Source organism: Glycine max, chromosome 16 (genome assembly GCF_000004515.6).
Source record: "Glycine max cultivar Williams 82 chromosome 16, Glycine_max_v4.0, whole genome shotgun sequence".
Classification (NCBI taxonomy): Eukaryota; Viridiplantae; Streptophyta; class Magnoliopsida; order Fabales; family Fabaceae; genus Glycine; species Glycine max.
The window spans coordinates 28,675,055-28,694,291 of record NC_038252.2 but is presented as its reverse complement, the minus strand read 5'-3'; the positions used below and the strand labels follow the sequence as shown (position 1 = coordinate 28,694,291).

Here is a 19,237-nt window from a genome sequence, read left to right as displayed (position 1 = left end):
ATGTGTGATCATACAAGACAACATAAAATACAAAATGATATTATACGAGAGAAGATTGGTGTAACATCCATTGCAAAAAGGTTAACAAAAAATTGGTTAAGGTGATTTGGGCATATACAAAGAAGGCCACAAGAGGCACCAGTTAGAAAAATGGATGACATGATATTTAGCCTGAGAAAAAGGAGAAGAGAAAAACTGACAAGGACATTGAAAAAATTCATCAAGTGAGACTTGCAACTTAACAATATTTATGAAACCTTGATTTTTAATTGTGTCAAATGACGTCATATAATCCATATAGTCGATCTCACCTAATGGAACAAAACTTTGTTATTTTTGTTGTTATTATCGTGGACTTTATTCTTTGAAGATTTTATAATTGAGTGTCTAGTGCTTTCAAAACCACCACATTTTCATTTTCCGGCCCTCATTTGAGGTGATTTTTATAGTTTTAAGTTTTTTAAAATTTTAAAAATTAAATCTGGTTCTAAATCTAGTTTTTATTTTCTGTTTAGGTTTAAAAATATGTTGATAGTATAATTTTTCTTTAAAAAGTTAACTAAAAAGATGCGAGACTCTTCACATGAGGTTATGATGAGATGATATTAAGTGAGAAAAATAAACTAAAAAGAATGCATTTATATCTTTGAGGGGTTAAGTCTAGATCATTATGATTAGAATGAGCTAAAATGGCCCAAGACTTAATTTTTCCAACAAACAAGTTCAAGCCGAACCGGTTGGACAAAAAAGTATTCTAGTCCATTCATTCATTAGAAAAAAGGATTAGTGTCAAATTTTATAACATTTAAAAATAACTTAAATATATTTTTCATAGACTCGACTCATTTAATAGTTCTAACCCTACCCGTAGTCTTATAGGTTCTACTCTATATTTGGTCAATTTATACGAAGTCACTAAATATATTTCACGGTGTCATAATTAGCTTATGAAGGAAAGAAATACCAAAAGTCATGCGGAGTTATAGTACATCATTAACAACTTAGAAAAAAAAGTACATCATTCACATCTTATGTAAATAATCATATAAAACTTCTGCCTGTGTCGACGCATTCAGATAACCACAAGTCCATATGTTCTGAAATCTTTTGCCTTACTTTGTGAACTGCATCAGGAGAGGTGCAGTTTTTCTCATTACCTGAAAAGAAAATCCACAAATTAGAATGTTGGTTGATATGTGTAGGCAGTATTTTAAGTTGTTTTGTTTCCTTTTTTGTCATTTATGAATTATGTATGGAGTTTGTTTAGTCATTGACTTTGCCGAGATTCTCATTAATTAATTAATTAATATATTATTACAAATTGTTAAGTTAGTAATAAATTTGAAAAATAATCAATCATTAGGTCTTTATAGAAAAATGTTCTCATGAATTGTGATATTGTGTATGCATATCACATCATCTGTTCTCCATTATCGTTAACGTATCATAAATTACTACATATAATATATAATATAAATTTGTTTTGACTATTAATTTAAAATACATTTATTTTACTGTAAAAATTGAGTTGACAGCAGATTTTTTTTAATATGACTTCCTTGTCATTTCTAATTTTTTAATTATTATAACAATTATATACGTATGTTGTATATATAATACACTTGTATAATATGACAGCAAATAGTGTCTTTGTTTCGTTATCAGTAAATAGAATAAATAATATAACATATTGTTAAAAAAGCAAGGTCAGATTTTTTTAAAAAGAACAAGTTGCGGAAAAATGGATAGAAGAGGAAATTATTCACATTTCTCATCACTTATTATATTATATAAAAAATGTTTAAGCTTTGTGCAAAAGTAGTTCCACTTCTCTTTTAAGGCAAAATATTTCTACTAGAATAAGAATAGAGAAACACTGAGCAATATTATGTTGGAGCGGACATGTGAAGCATACCTTCAATGGAGAAAGGGAATTGAGGACATCCTCGATAATCAGAACAGTGGCCACAATTGTAACATTTGACGATGTAGGAAGGCACTGAAATGTTTAATAACAGTTAGGCAGCATTACCAAAAGAATACCAGTATTGCTAGCATTACACAACAAAGGTTGAACAATATATTTTTCTACAATGTGTTACATGATTCAGAAGTATTCTTTCCCCCCTTGATATTAGGTAAACAAACCAAAGAATAGTACCAGATATGTTTGAGCTATGGCCTAAGATCATGTCGCTAACATTCAAGCAACTAAACATAGGAAAATACACATTACTTAATGTAACTTTGATTGGAAATGAGCTACTCATTTGTCCTAGATAGCCATCAAATAAACAATCCATGTTGGATTTTAGAGAAATATATATCCACCACAGAGATGACAAGGATAATGAATGAATGTCATTGACTAAATTGAAGAAAAGTAAATGGCAACTCACTATCAGGAGATGAAGTTTGCTTGGATGCATGGCGCCAAGGATCTTGTGAGCCATTTGTAAATATTATTTTTGAACCTGTCCATGTTCATCAGAATAGGATACATGAAATCAGGTCATATTCAAGAAATAGTATGTACAGAGTAAAACCATAATGCTATAAAAATATTATTAAAATGAAGGGAGTTGGGGGCAGGGGATAAAAATTCAGGATAGGCAAGTTTCTAGACCAGCAATTTTAGTGCCTCCGTAGTATAAATTAGTTGCATCAACATCAGGAAAGATGCCCTCTCCAAAGACATTTTTGCAAAGGTCCAAATGGTATCTGCAATGTATGAGACCCCACTTTGTACAAATTAACAACATTATAAAGAAAAAAAGTCAAGAACAAAGAATGGTGTAATAGTGATAGAATCCTGTCAATAGAGGAGCATGTAAAGTGAATGACAAGGATGAGGAACTTGCTTTATGTCCACTTTTGAGGAGCGAATACTGTCATTTGAGGGAGCCACCTGAAAGTATGCAACTTCAGTGCAAACTTGAAACCACCATAATCGAGCAGAATTGTCCTCGTTCATAGCAGTTCTTTTCAAGTACTTCTGATCATATGTCTGCACATCAGTACCAAAAGTTCCAATGTAGTACTCTTTGACATATTTGGCATAAGCATCCTGCATGTTGTATTGTATAGTTTCTATCAGATGTATTAAACAAACCACAGAGACACAACTGTCTCCCCCAACACCCCACAAATGAATTTAAAAAGGTGACTCCATTCAGAAGGGTCCCACGTGAAATTAGGGGAGGGTAGATGTACACAACCTTACTCACAACTCACAAGATAGAAGAAACCTTATCATTGTGCCAAGGCTTGCCCTCTAACAAATGAATGTAAAATAGAATAAAGGCAACCATTGACTGACTAAATGCACTATATCTGTGCATATTACTTAAGAAAGGCACAAGTGGCAAAAGAAAAAAATAGAGAAAAAATTATTTCAATATGTGCTAAGACACTCAAAACATAGAATACATGAGCTAGTGTGGCCATTAGCCCATTACAAAGTAGCTGGAGTTGGAGAAAACTAGTTGATATGTTGTTTGGAAATATTTCAGATAAAAGTGGCATACATCAGCACAAACCAAGAATCACACAATATCATAGTGTACATCATATTCAAATTTGAGACATTACTCCCCACCCTTTATGCAATGTGAGGATAGAACAAATCTTGACTGGGTTGTATAATATGACCAAGAATCTTTCATGACTATAAACTATAATTTAGAGTGGCAAAAGGAAAAAAGAAATACATAAACTATGCATTTGCAAAATGGTGAAGAGGGGGGATCAGAGGTGGTTCGTAGGTTATATTAAATCTCCCACCACACACACAAAAAAAAACCCTCCATTGAGCAGTTTTGTAATATTCTGGAAAAGGAACTAAGCTGAAAAGTATACCACCAAGTCCTCTCCAGCCTTCTTTGCTTCAACAAGAGGCTTGCATACTTTATCTGGATTTCCATATTGAAACTGTAACATTCAAAGATCCAGAAGAAGAGAGGATGACATTATGAATTTGAATACAAGAAATTGCAATTAATAACAAAAACACTGACAATCATAACACTTACCGCTATAGCAGTAGCATCAGCCAAGAAATAAAAAAAGTCTCCATCTATTTCAAGCTGCAAAACAGAGAGAAAAGGTCAGCTTGCAACATGACAATCAAACTAGGAAGTCTAGTGGACAGCATAATTCATGATCTGGAGCAAACTATAATATACTTTTGCAAGGAAAGAGTAAAAAACGAACAGAGCATACATCAGCAGCATCAAAAGAGGCCTTCAATTCCTTTCCACTGGTTGCAAGTTTGTGTTCAATGAGTTGAGTAGTTTCTTGCAGCGCTTCTTTACATTCAGGACCTGCCGACTCACCAATCTGCACATGAAAAATAAAACTGAGAACTTAAAATTTGATGGAAATTAAATAGGAGGGAATTTTGGAAACTTTATAGCATTTAGCCTAAAGAAACAAATGATGACCATGGAAAGAAAAAAGAACTATCTTCACCTGCTGATCAAATTCTGTGTAGTTATAAACAGCAAGAACAACTGCAGAACTAGCCAGACTTCCACATGTTAAATGGGGAAACTTAAGACGGAACCATGCACTGAGTGCTCCAGAATATGAACCACCAAAAATGAACCAGGGGTTTTCAATTTTTGTTCTATTAAGCTTTGCATTTATGGAGTCCTACATAAAATGACAGCAAAAAATCAAATAAAATGGGAAGGAAGCCAACAATCCAATAAACACCATATGCAAGAATGAGTTCACAAAGGTATCTTTCTTATACTGCATGTAATGTAATTCAAGTAGTTTTAAATAGATGAAAGTTAGGTAAATTGAGTAACAGAAAACATCATTTGACAAATATCTCAATGCCACTGACCATTGCTGACCTTAATTTATAACTGAATGTTATCCACAATCACACTAATCCTTTCCAATAAACATTTACAGCTTTTCAAAGTTCGGTTCCTAGCAACTTATATAAGAGCAATGTCAGTGCCTTGCATTACCTACGTTTATTTAGTCATGTAGAAAACTTCAAGCAAAGAAACTATCCACAAACTTTTTTCTACAAAATTTCTTAGATTACTATTTTACTAGCTTCATTTCTACCAAGTTGTTCTATAACAACTACGACAGCAAAACAATGTAGCTTGCCTGATAATACTGCCGAAAAACAGCCAAATCAGAGAGTGCCTGCTTGGACGAAAGATATTTCAAATTTTCTGTCTCCAAAGAATTAAATGGAGTACTCTTTCCGTAGTAGCGATGTTCAAGAGTAACCATAGCTGCTCCAAACTTCTTTGCCAGTACCTATTGATAAAACAAGGCATGGAAATTTATTTATATTACTATTACTAGGTTTTTCTTCACAAAAGCCACATCATTCTTTTACTGGAACAAAAAGAGAAATCAGTTTTGTAAGGGGAATGAATCTTAACAAATTTTGTGTTTATCTGTCATTCTGTCTCCTTATAGCAAATAAATAAATACTAGGACAGAGAGAAACACAAAATTTGCCATGTAAATGAGTATCCTTTTCCGTCCCATTTGTCACAAGTCACAACGATAGACAAAAATTGTGCTAGTGCCAGAACTTATGATATGATCTTAACTTCAATATTTGGTAATGAATCTTAAAATGCAGACAAACAGACATATTAACCAATAAAAGACAATAATACAAATTTTGAGCAAGAATTTCAACTTACAGCAAGATAGTCATTTGCTACCCCATTCAATATACCTTCACCACCTATTACCAAAAAAATTGGTCCATCGGGAATCCGGAAATAGTCTAGAAACTCATAGTAACGTTGCCGGAATTGTCGGTGATCCTGCAGGGCACAACCAAATACACACAACCAACAGCATCAGAATTCGATAAAATTATGTTGTAAATACACGATACAATCCTAGCTAGTTTATTTTTTCCCCTATAAAACAATAAAACAAGGACGATTATTTTTATTTTTTTAAAAGAATCTACCAAAATTAAGTGTAGCTAAGTTGGTAACACCCTGAGTCTGTGTGCTGGAAAGAGGTGAGAAAATTTAAGTGTGATTAGACTTTGACCCAGCATAGCTAACCCAAAGACGAAGCTTGAAAGTGGGGATACCTTGGATCACATCAAAGAACCAAAAACTCTAATTACGGTGATTACTATATATAAAAAAAAAACTACCAAAATCCAAAAAGAAAAAGAAAAAAATAAAAAAAAATTGCTTCTATTTTGCATTGAGAGAGAGAGAGAGAGAGGGAAGGAGATACATAGGGAGAGAAGTGATCGAGGGTTTGGTCGAACCAGAGCTCCTGAGTGTTGAGATATTTGCCCTCCGACAGCTTATTGAGCAGAGTACGAGGAGGAACAACTCCGTAACTCAACGGCGGAAAAGATGAAACAAACAGCAACGATAGCAACGCTGTCGTAATCATCCATTCCTCTTGTTTCATCGTAGTTATCTTCCTCGAGCTTCAGTTTTGGCTTTTCCTATGAAAATGGAATGTTGTAGAGTCAAGGACGAACCTGGAATATTTAAATATATCTCCTTGAACATAAAATCAAAATATACACTCCTAATTGTGTAAGTTAGGATCATAGTCCTGTCAGAGTCACACAAAGCCAGAGGGGTCAAGACCAACGTAAACAATCCCTTCGACTTCGAGAGACGCGTGGTAATAAAACGATTTATTTTTATCGGTAATAACAGGAATTAACAGATCCTATTTTAAAACTGGATAAAAAAATTCAATTTTAAAATTTACCATCTGTTTACTCATAAGAATATTAATAGGTATGCTCACGGGCAGTTTGGTTCGGATTTGAAGAAAAATAAAACATGAATTGTTTTTAATTGGTTCAAATTATTTTAGAAACTTATTTGCTTAACCCCAATCAAATCAATTCGATATTAAAATGGTTGGTTCAATTTGAATCATCCGATATTAAATAAAAAAATCAATTTTGGGGAAAATAAAAAATAACATTATTTTGTTTCAAAATTGACAAATAATATTGTTATAAAAGAATAAAAAGTAGATTTTTTAGTGTAATTGACTAACACCGACTAAATAATAGCATAAATTATAAAATAACGCATTATTAATTGATTAAATCATAAAAATATATATATATATATAACAATAGAAGGAAAATAGTAAACCAAATTATCCAACACAAAATTTGTAAAACACAATAAAAAGATTCAAAACCACACGTAATAGGAAGTGAAACATTAAGCTTATAACTAACCAATAATAATAAATTAAAATAAGCTAGGTTTAATTATTATAATTTCATCATTTCTATCTTTTAATCACTATAATTTAAAAATGATTTTTTTAGTTCCTATAATTTACATTTTAATTCTGTTTTAGTCTTAGTTTGAAAGTGATTTTTTTAATCCCTATAATTTGTATTTTAATTCTCTTTTACTCCCTATAGTTTGAAAGTAATCTTTTTAGTCTCTATACTTTATATTTTAATTATCTTTTAGTCCTTACCATCAAAATATGAGTAATGTTATCAATTACAATTAATTACAAAAATATTAACAAGTAATTTGTAACTAATTTATCGCAAGATAATTTGTAATAAAAAATTGTTGATAATTTATAATTAATTTGTAGCTAATTATCTTTATATATTTTTGTTGTATTAAGGACTAAAAAGTAATTAAAATACAAATTATAGGGACTAAAAAGACCACTTTCAAATTATAGAGACTAATAGAGAATTAAAATATAAATTATAAGCACTAAAAAGATCACTCTTAAATTATAAGGACTAAAAGAGAATTAAAATATAAACTATGGGGACTAAAAAAAATCACTTTCAAACTATAGAGACTAAAAGGTACAAATTGTGAAACTATAAAGACCAAATGAATAATTTAACCTAGAAATAATAATAGATATATAGTTGATTTAGTTTGGATTTGAAAAGTGTAAATTTGAACCCTAAACCAAATAACATTATAATTCAATTGGTTTGGTTTGTATCCAACTCAAATTGAAAAAAAAAATCTGAATCAATTTAATTGGTTGAATTCAAATCATTAGATTCATCGTATTGATTTAAATCGATGAACACTTATAAAGATTAATCTTATTAACTAATAATTTTTTGGTTCAAGTGAAACTAAGATCATTTTAAGTAATATCTCATATTTAAATATTATCATAAAATAATTATCGTTTAAAAAGTTATTAAAAATAATCAGTCAAATTTTTAGATAAACTTTCATTATTAAAAAAATAGTAAATATTTCTCATTATCGACATAATTAAAAAAAAATAAGTTGATTAAGTAACACATCTTTATTGTTAGTCTCATACATCTATTTATATACACGTTTATATAAAAAAGACGATTTAAATATAATGATAGAGATTTTTTTACTTAAAATAATTATAATCAATTAGTATATATTTTTTAAAATTAATTATTATAAAAGGAAACATTTTTTTAATTATATGATAATTGATAACTGACTACACACATAAAATCAGCTAATGATACTAATCTACGTGTTCCATGATATAATAATCTCTTTCTTTTCTGATGAAGGAACACGATTTGATATTCCTCTCTGTCCCAGATGGTTCCTCCTTTGGCCGAAACTCTCAAAATGAATGTTGATGGCAGCTGCTTATACCCTTCTCTAAACATTGGCACTGGAGGTGTGCTCAGAGATCATCACTCTTCTTGGATCTTGGGCTTCTCGTCATATGATTATCAATGCAAGGGGATGCTTTGAAGGCTGAAACGTTGGCTCTTTGTCATGGCTTGCAGTTAGCATGGAATAATGTTGTTAGCAATCTTTGTTTGGAATCTGATAATCTTCAACTTGTTGAAATTATAAATTCCAAAGTTTATCTTCCTTTCCACCTATATGATTCTCTCTTGTTGGTGATTCTAGACTACATAGAGGGACGTCCCTCGTGAAGCTAATGTTGGAGCTCGTCAACTCCTTTTTGTACTTGGGATAATCCTTCCCCTCAAATATATACCCTCGTCTCGAGGGATCCATATCACCTTTTAGTTGTGTTTTCTTCTTTTTCCAATGAAGTAAAAAATATGTCTTTTCTATTTTATTTATAATACTCTTAATCTTTCTGTTCTTATAGGTGATTTTAAGTATTGAATAAAAACATCAAATCTTATTATTTTTTATAAATTTTATATTATCACCCATAATTAAATAAAAAATAACATGGAATTTATTTATAATTTGTTTTTGTGAAAACTCTTTAAGAAACATTATTTTTTTGTGTAAACCATCGTTTTAGTCTTTGATAGTGTAAAGCACAGTGATAATAGTTTCTAAAAGTAAGAAAAATTAAAATAAAGCCTTTTTGCTGCCAAATAAGTCATAAACTTAACAACATTATCCTTTAGTTCTTAAAAGTATGTTAATATTATTACATAAGTAACATAACTTTTTAAATTTTGAACTAAGGTGTGTGATTGATTCCACTTTTAGGAATTATTTTCGAATCTATCCTTTTACAACTGAGGATGGCTAGGAAGACCATTTTACAACTGAACTCTCTCACTGTCTAAATAAAAGTGGCCATTCATCCAGCATACAATCTCAAATGTTGAGCAATCATAAAAAAAATTATAATAATTTAATAACAAGTGGATTATCAGGTAAGGAACATAACTTGGTTGCATGCAAAATGATACTTCAAGAAAGGACAACACGTAATACACATTTACTATTTGTAATTGGTTGCATTTAAAAGGGTACTTCAAAAAAAGACAACCCGGTTGTATTGATCCAAAAGACAATGCCTTGACATGTTTGGTAACAACCATTGACTATTGAATTCAAGTGTAGGATAAATAGAAAAGACATTTTATCATCACGGAAATCAGACATCACACTTGTAGGCTTTATGTTTGTTTGCGTTGACCATGTGACAAAATCTTATTCATCAATTGTTGTCTGACCCTTATTTCTCTTATTGTCGCGAATGTCCTTTAAAGTGAGGTTTATTTGGATTTTAATATATATATATATATGATAGAGGATGTCAGGTGTTATCATATGAATGAATATGTTGATAATGAATATTTGTTTGTTTCTTAAATCTCTTGTGGATTTGGATTTTTGTTTATGTTTTGCTATGATTAGAAATTTGAATTGCATACAATATCCCGCACAAATTACATTCATTGAGAAAAATATAGTTTTCTGAGACTGTTGTTAACAAAAAATCGTCATAGAAGAAAAGGATATATCTTCAAGATGATAATTCTAAGTTAAAAACCGTCTTAAAATGATACACTCTCTAAAATAATTTTTCAAAAAACCGATCTTAGAATGCATTTAAAAGAAAAATATTGAGAATTTTAAGACGGTTGTGTGAGGAAACCGTCTAAACATTCTAAGACGGTTTTTCAGAGAACCGTCTTACAATGATTTTAAAAAAAATTAAAAAACCATTTAAATACAACAACACACAAAATAAATGAAGACTTAATATAACCTTTTGTTGTTCTAGCGACAAGTCATCCATGCATTGAATAAAAAAAATTGTATTTCTCTCCATTAATGAATTGGTTGACAATTGCAAATGATCATAATCACACTGCAATGCCACAACAACATGTAAACACAAACTAAATATAAAATGACAAAAAGAATTTCTATTGAAGATCATAAATCACCCAAGTGACTCGATTATCAGGTTCCATTCCAATGTTGTCATAAAAGCACTGATGAGGGCAGAATTTAAAACTTTGATTTGATATAAATTATATATGAAGCATTATCAGAGTTGATTACAAACTGAGTAAACGACTTACAAAAATAATACAAAGCTAATCAATACACTTCCACACAATAATATGCATGAAAAAGTTATTAATCTTAACGTCAATAGCATGTCTAATTCATTCTTAATTGTTGTGCTAACAAATGTGACATACTATTACCATTCTAATTCACCATGAAAAATGCATTTAACAATCATTTCAAAATTCCAATCAACTTACTTCTTAAGATTCAGTAAGTACATGCATTCCATATTAAAAAAGTTAAAAGAAAAAAAAAACAATAATTCATTATATGAAGGACTATATGGCCAAACCCACTTAAGAGAAAGACAATTTTTAGAAAAGCTTACGGGTCAAAGATATCCCCCATGATAAGTTCTTCTCCCTCAATCTATTTCACAAAATAGAAAAATAAGAAATCAAGTGATTCAACTTAAAGACAAGACATCCAAAAAAAATTACTACTCCTCTCCAATAAAATTATTGTTGCGATAAAGTTCCATAAATGAGTCAGAAAGCTTCAAGGCCTTTAGAGCTAGAACACTTTGATCAGACCTTGATGGATCATATATTATGCAAACACGGCGTCTAATATTCTCCCGAAAAACAATGTCATGTTTGCAACAAATGGTCATTTACCAAATTAGATACTTTTGAAAATATTGTTTTCGGCCAAAAAAAAAAAAACAAAATAGTGCACAAAGTATTGCATCCAATAAACTAATTTTTCTATTGGAAATATCAGAAATCATCATCTGCAATTTATAGTAAGCATGATATTCTAACATCAAAACAATAATTTAGTAAGTCAAGATAAAATAACATTAACTTTTTAGTCTAAATACACCAATATTTGAGACTGAAATAATATTTAATTATTTTAGAATAGCAAGTTGAATATAATATTTAGGTCCTAAGAAAATATTGTGTGGACCATTTTTTCATATAGAAGTTTATTAAAATCAAAGCATGTAATATTTATATGTAAATTCAACGTTAAGCAAAGGACTTTTATATGAATTAGATTAGAATGTTGAAACGGTGACTTAAATGATAGCTAAAACATTAAATATTTGATATAATTATAAAGTAGATTAAATTCAAGATAAGAAATAGTGTCTAAGAGCAAAAAAAATAGAGTTTGAGTTAATGGATTGGAATTAATCCATTTGGTCATATACAATGTAAAACAAAATTGTGGTAAAAAATATTAACCGGATTATTAGATATACTATAATAACACAAAAGACAAGTCCCAATCAAGTTGATAAATATTAGAAGGGACTGCCAGGGGGAGGGGGGCAATTTCTTTTTCTTAACTGTAAACATTAAGAGCCTTAAAATCCTACTGGTGGCGGCTACCCCTAAACACATACACCTGGTTTCGCTCCTGATTAGTATAATATAGTTATCATAAAAATTAATAAGTTAAATTTATTTTATATGTTGAATTATAATTAGATAATAATACAAAATTATTTTATTTACAGTGTAAAACTTATTTTTCAAAATTTTGAAACTTAAGCGTTTCTGAACTCAAATAATTGGCTAAGTAAAATTGTGTTAACTTGTAATATCAAAGTAATTTGTCTTCATTAGTTAGTAGTTTTAGAAATTGTGAAGAGTGAAAAAAGAAAAATGGGAATTAAATAATTATCATTGATTGAAAAGTGATGATACACAACATACAAAAGGTATGCAACCTATTAAAAAAATAGTATACAAAAGGTAGCAAAATACTCTTAATTTATACCCAAACTCACTCTAATTATAAAGTATTTTTCTGACTAAAGGAAGAAATATTACATGCATTGTAAGAAAGTGAGGGTGGCCAAGGCTCCCATTGCTACAAATAAATTTGTCTCTGACCATTCCCTCATAGGACTGGAGTACTAAGAAAAAACCAAATCTAAGGCCAAAATGTCTGTGCCAAAATCTTTAGAGCTTTTTAAAATAATGCAGTAGAAAAGTGGTTCTCACATGTGTCGCAACGTACCCCTTTGCGGGCGAGCGAGGCGAGGCTCACAGGTGCGTCTTCCAAATGAGGAAAATGCGCGGAGTCGCCACCAACGTTTATTTATGGAAAACGTCGAAAAAACCGAAGGAAACCGGTCATGAAGAATATTCCAGATTCAGGAGTTGTATTTACGTTTGAGGAAGGTATTAGCACCTCTCACGTTTGTCCCAAAGGACAACAGCCTTAAATTAGGATTGTGTGAAATTGTGTACCTAAACTTTTATTTCTTTTTTTATTTTTGAGGTCGACAAAAGCGGGGCTCTTGCTCCTACGTACCCTCCATCGAAGACGAAATCAGACCTACGTAGTTCTTTCTAAAAGGGGGAATCAAGCGATTCTTTTTACTTGGAAGGTGGTCTTTTTAAGGCGTTGGACCTTAAAATGATCCATTTTTACTTGGTGAGAAAAATTGAGGTATTGAACCTTAAAATCCTTTTTAGTGATTTTTTGCGGACGAGCTTGACTTTGCGAGTTGATTTTAGCCTTAGTTTCACTTTAGTTATTAGTCAATTCAATTAAGAAAGAGAAATCCCAAAGAGAAACGTCCGATTGGTTTTTTGTTTTATTTTACTAAAAGATATTTTTTATTATTATATTATTATTTTACCTCTTTTTGGTTTCCAACGTGGTTACGGCATGACCGAACGGTCGGATTTCATTTTAACAGAAATTAACGGATATTACAAATCAAATGATCGGTGAAAATTTATTTTATTTTTTGATTAGGCGAGAAAATGACTTAAGTAAATGACTAAAGCACGTCAAAAAGGGGTACGGAAAGTAAATGAAACGAAAATAAAAGTACGCGAAACAAATGGGGACCACCAAAGGTACATAGAATGAATTGAAAAGTTCGATTTCGGGAACTTACCGGTTGAAGACCCACTATTACCATTCATGTGCAATTTATAGTAAGCATGATATTCTAACATCAAAACAATAATTTAGTAAGTCAAGATAAAATAACATTAACTTTTTAGTCTAAATACACCAATATTTGAGACTGAAATAATATTTAATTATTTTAGAATAGCAAGTTGAATATAATATTTAGGTCATAAGAAAATATTGTGTGGATCATTTTTTCATATAGAAGTTTATTAAAATCAAAGCATGTAATATTTATATGTAAATTCAATGTTAAGCAAAGGACTTTTATATGAATTAAATTAGAATGTTGAAACGGTGACTTAAATGATAGCTAAAACATTAAATATTTGATATAATTATAAAGTAGATTAAATTCAAGATAAGAAATAGTGATATGAACCCTCATGGCACAAGGGCTGACTTAGGATCGTCTAGGATTAAACCTTGATGGAAAATGCGGAAATTGATTAAGGAAAGGATGGAAAATAAGGTGGTTAATTTCGTGGGTCTTAATAAGGTGGTTCTTGACATAAAATGGATGAATGGGATGGTAATGTAGGTTAAGTGGTGGCTGGACAGAAATATAGAAATGGCAATAACTAAAGCTACAGGGCTCCAAATGAGGTGATTCCAAAACGAGGTGAAAGGTCTCGTTTTGAAAGTCAATTTAGGCTCAAGAATCACTTAATTTGAGTACGTAAAATGGGAGTTATGGCCACGAGATAATTCTGGGCAGAGGTGGATTTTCTGGAATTGTGGTTTGAAAGAACAAGGGTGAAGATGAAAGGAAGGAAAGAATCACTCTTTCCAGCGAGGGCAACACACAAAGGTTGTGAAAGTCCTTTGATACAGCCAGGGTGTTCTTGAATCACTCAAGAATTTAGGAGAATCACTCTCACTAAGATAAAAGAGATAAACTCTAATTTTCTGAATAAAACTCAACTTGTGTTTATTGATAAAATGGTTCAGCTTATATAGAAGCTTTACAGCAGATTTTAGTAATGACCCACTAACCTAGAATTAAAATAACTTAATGCCATTAACCTAGGGAATTAAAAAAAAAAAACTTAATGGCTGAGTGTAACTGAAATTGTGGCAACCAAAAGTCACCCCTAACAGCCAACAAGTCAGCCACCATTTGGTCTCCCAAAAGGCTGATGCCTAGGTTGCCAATTGGGCCCTTATTACAACTTGAACTAAACCTAACTAAAGCCCTTTTAGTTGATTAACCCAAAACATATTTTTGGTCAGCCAACTTTACAAGAATTGGGTCATTATTTAGACAAACTAAACACTCTAAAATTGAAACAAAGTGGTGTCATTTAGTCCTCCTCCATTTGGGCCATGATACAACTCACAACCTTAGACTTTTCTCCTTGAAACTAGGGCTTGTATTCAAATAGTATGGACTGCACTTGTTGAAGAGCTTCCTTGGCTTTCCTTGCTCTAGCCCTTGTCATAGGTCCTCCAAGTCCTTCAAGTGGATCCTTGCCCTTGCTCTTGGTCATGTCCTCATCAAATAGTGTCTAAGAGCAAAAAAAAGAGTTTGAGTTAATGGACTGCTAGGGAAGGGGGGCAATTTCTTTTTCTTAACTGTAAACATTAAGAGCCTTAAAATCCTAGTGGTGGCAGCTACCCCTAAACACATACACCTGGTTTCGCTCCTGATTAGTATAATATAGTTATCATAAAAATTAATAAGTTAAATTTATTTTATATGTTGAATTATAATTAGATAATAATGTAAAATTATTTTATTTACAGTGTATAACTTATTTTTCAAAATTTTGAAACTTAAGTGTTTCTGAACTCAAATAATTGGCTAAGTAAAATTGTGTTAACTTGTAATATCAAAGTAATTTGTCTTCATTAGTTAGTAGTTTTAGAAATTGTGAAGAGTGAAAAAAGAAAAATGGGATTTAAATAATTATCATTGATTGAAAAGTGATGATACACAACATACAAAAGGTACGCAACCTATTAAAAAAATAGTATACAAAAGGTAGCAAAATACTCTTAATTTATAGCCAAACTCACTCTAATTATAAAGTATTTTTCTGACTAAAGGAAGAAATATTACATGCACGGTAAGAAAGTAAGGGTGGCCAAGGCTCCCATTGCTACAAATAAATTTGTCTCTGACCATTCCCTAATAGGACTGGAGTACTAAGAAAAAACCAAATCTAAGGCCAAAATGTATGTGCCAAAATCTTTAGAGCTTTTTAAAATAATGCAGTAGAAAAGTGGTTCTCACATGCATGCATGTAATTGCTACCATTGTTGATAAGATGAATAGGGGAAGAAGGAGCTTACTTGAATCAATGGTAGACCTTGGAAGAGTAACCAGGATGACAAGTACAAAATAAAAGACCAAATTGAAGAGGAAATTGATATGACAAGTACACAAACTAATGCTATTATCTTTTTAGTTCATGCTGATAAGACTTTGACAAGGAAACTGATATGATTTAGTTTGTGTACATTGTCAAAGATTGATACAGTTGTTACCTGATACCAAATGGAAATGGCAAGCACTACAAAAAAGAGGAGAATGACTTGTCATGCAACTTGGGACATTAGCACAATGATACTCAATAACTGGATAAATGCAAACACTAGTCCAACTAATCTCTATGGTATGTTTGTGCCTACACTACTTTGATTCGTTGATGACTGTAATCATCAAGAAGAGAATGGTTGAAATTTGATTAAAGTTGATAATAATCAAAAGATAGCAACAATTTATCAAATAAAGAAATAATAGTGAAACTGACCCTACTCACAATTCGGCTTGAAGGTGTGGTGTCAAAAAATGAAATAAGTGCCCTGAAAACTTATGTGATCATTCCAAGTAAAAGGCGCTGAGAAGTTTCCACAATAACAACTACCATTAAAACAGTCCTTCCCAATATGAAGATGGTGCCACCAAAAGATAAAAGAGCAAATGTTCTCATAAGTTGTTTGTTGTTGACCCTGCCTTTCTGCAGCTTACAAAAATGAGGTCTACAACTTCCAAGAATTCCAATTGATGGGTAGTATAAATCTACATGACAAGTTTCAGTTAAAATCAGAGACAGTTTTAGTCAAGCTATATCTATATCACAAGTTTCATAAATGCTGAAATAATAAAAATAATAATTGTCAAAAGCACCTAGATTTCTTTAGTTTTTAGTTTCCTTAATCATACCACTATATCAATGAGTAGGCTAATGAAAGCACCACTGAATATTACCTTAACAAAAAATCCCCCCCCCCCAAGTATAATGTATTAAGCTGCCTAAGAATAAGATATTATCATAATTAGAACAATATTAAGTGATCAGGACAAGGAAAACCTCCAAATAAGATACTAGATCATCTTTATAAGATTTCCCAAATTCTAACTTCAAGCATTTAGCTGAGGATCAAAAAAATAATGTTGCTACAAGTTTAAAATATTAGGTTGAAGATAAAGGCGAAATATATTTATAAAGTTTCCAAAATTCTAACTTAAAACACCAGATGAGTATCAGACAGAAATATTGTTTTACATTATACCTTAACATCCAATGGCATGCCATGAAATAGACAAGCACCCTCAGGTAGAGTCCAATTGTACAGAGAACAAGGTAAGAACAATACTGAACTACCCCCAATATCTTCAAAGAAAGCAGGTGTTTTGGCAAACCTGCTAGCGTCAAATGAGGTTTTGACATCCCAACCGAAGCAAGAGCTAACTAATCACCCAATATGCGGGAAGCATTTCTATATTTTGTGATTAAACTTTCAAGACATCTTGTAGGAAAAGTTTTTCCGAGCAGAGATTCTCAAATTAAATTAAAAAATTGTATCAAAAAAATAAGAAAGAGAAATCAAGAAAATGGAAATTGAAAAAGATTTACAAATTTTCAAATGTTTAGTAGAGAAATAGAATCCAGAAAATGTTCAATAGATTTTAAATTGGATAGACAGTATAGAGTAAACCTTGTTACTAACCTTCCTTGCATTGGTCATATTCCCATAACAAAGGCAAGATTTACCAACTAAAAGAAACAAAGGCAAGCAACTACGAATAGGCTATCCTTGCTCACCAAAACAAGCCACTATATCGAATAACAGAAAAATCAATACACAAATATTTCCAATTAAAAATTTCCTAATAAAACCTAATTATGAAATAGATGAAGTCAAAGTAAAATTAAAACTAATTTCCAATGTATTTGGCGCGAAAGAAGTGTAAAACCTCCTGAAGAATCCGCCACCAGCTGACTTAACTACATCAAGAGCAACCAATAAAATGACGCACTGAACTGGAAACACAAACCATAAACATAGAGCAAGAAGGAAAAAAAAGTTGCAACACAAAATCAATAACAAATTGGATTTACAGTGAATAGATTAAAGGGAACAGAAAAAAAAACCTTCACTAGAATCATGACTGCGTAACGGCAGAAGAGTGAAGGACGCGGATTCCTGCTTGACGGAGAAGAGCTCAAAGTGATCCGAAGTGAATTGTTGTCGAGAGGTGTCAATGGAGCCGGGAAGCTGCGGCTGATGGTGGTAGTGGTGGTCGTGGTTGCCCTGTGCAAAGATCATCGTTCCGACAGAGAGGTGCGACGAGAGAGATCTCTCGCAAGTTTTGGGAACCCTAGAGGTAATAATAGAGAAAGACATATTAAAAAAAAAGAATATAAAGCGCCATAGAATATAAAGTGGGAGCTGCATATTAAGAAAAAGAAAAACATTCTAAGACGGTTTTTACACAACCATCTTCGTTGAAAAACTTGTATTTACAAAATTGTCACCGCCTTATATACTAAAATGATTCTTGATGAACTGTTGTCATTTCACTGTCGTAAAAAATGTTTTTTCTAGTAGTGTGAGTTTTATGTGCAGTAAAATATGTGTTAATATTGGTAGCAACCTCGATTTTGGATGGGTGTTTGTGATATGCATATGTGGGATGAATACAAGCTGCATTAGTGTTTCGACAGGGAGGATCTAGTTGAACATATAGAGGTCTTGCCAAGGTAGCAGACAAGTGAATTATGGTGTACTAACAGGGTTCATTAGCTGCAGTGGAGGTATTATGATAGAATATGGATGTTTTACGAAGGTTAAACAAGTTTATTTTGGCTTACATTTTGAAAGCTAGAGGGTTGGGATGTTGCACGCGTTCTTTGGGAACAAGTTTTGGTAGCGTTGATTTCTATGTTTGGGTGACCAATCATCTTATATTGCTACCCATAGGTCAAATGATTGTACCTAATTTTCAACTTTCCCCTCCCTCTACCTTGAAAATTGCATAAAACAATTTGGTTTTGCTTTTAGTTTTAATTTTCAACGTTGCATTGGCTTTGAGATTTTTTGCACTAGCTTTGAGTTTTAGTTTTAATCTAAAAATAAAAATATAGTAACTAATTAATAGAGAAAAAAGGAGGAGAAGGAACCTGATGGTCAAATTATCAAGGAATAGGATTAATCTTCAGCAATTCAGCTTAACAAGCACAAGCGCCCCACTATCCACAACTCCGCAACAACTTCTTATTGATCTCATTTTGTATGAATAATGTTTCCAGCTTTATATAATATTCCTTGCACCAGTTCTTCAA

The 19,237-nt window shown here is 31.6% G+C and overlaps 1 protein-coding gene across 2 annotated transcripts; it reads right to left on the bottom strand.

Moving 5' to 3' along the window:
• Window positions 1–783: 783 nt before the first annotated feature.
• Window positions 784–6,481, bottom strand: LOC100805858 (probable serine protease EDA2-like). 2 transcript variants are annotated; one of them, NM_001255855.3, is made up of 12 exons: window positions 6,244–6,481; window positions 5,685–5,810; window positions 5,131–5,286; window positions 4,471–4,653; window positions 4,222–4,338; window positions 4,032–4,085; window positions 3,859–3,930; window positions 2,862–3,067; window positions 2,627–2,721; window positions 2,400–2,474; window positions 1,916–1,999; window positions 784–1,157 (listed from the first exon to the last, which is right to left on the bottom strand). In NM_001255855.3, the coding sequence occupies exons 1-12, from the start codon at window positions 6,424–6,426 to the stop codon at window positions 1,042–1,044; spliced, it is 1,467 nt and encodes a 488-aa protein (NP_001242784.2). In that variant the 5' UTR covers window positions 6,427–6,481; the 3' UTR covers window positions 784–1,041. The 2 variants fall into 2 exon arrangements, with proteins under 2 accessions (NP_001242784.2, XP_040866129.1); XM_041010195.1 differs by lacking the exon at window positions 6,244–6,481 and adding an exon at window positions 5,963–6,138 and having other exon boundaries at window positions 962–1,157.
• Window positions 6,482–19,237: the final 12,756 nt, after the last annotated feature.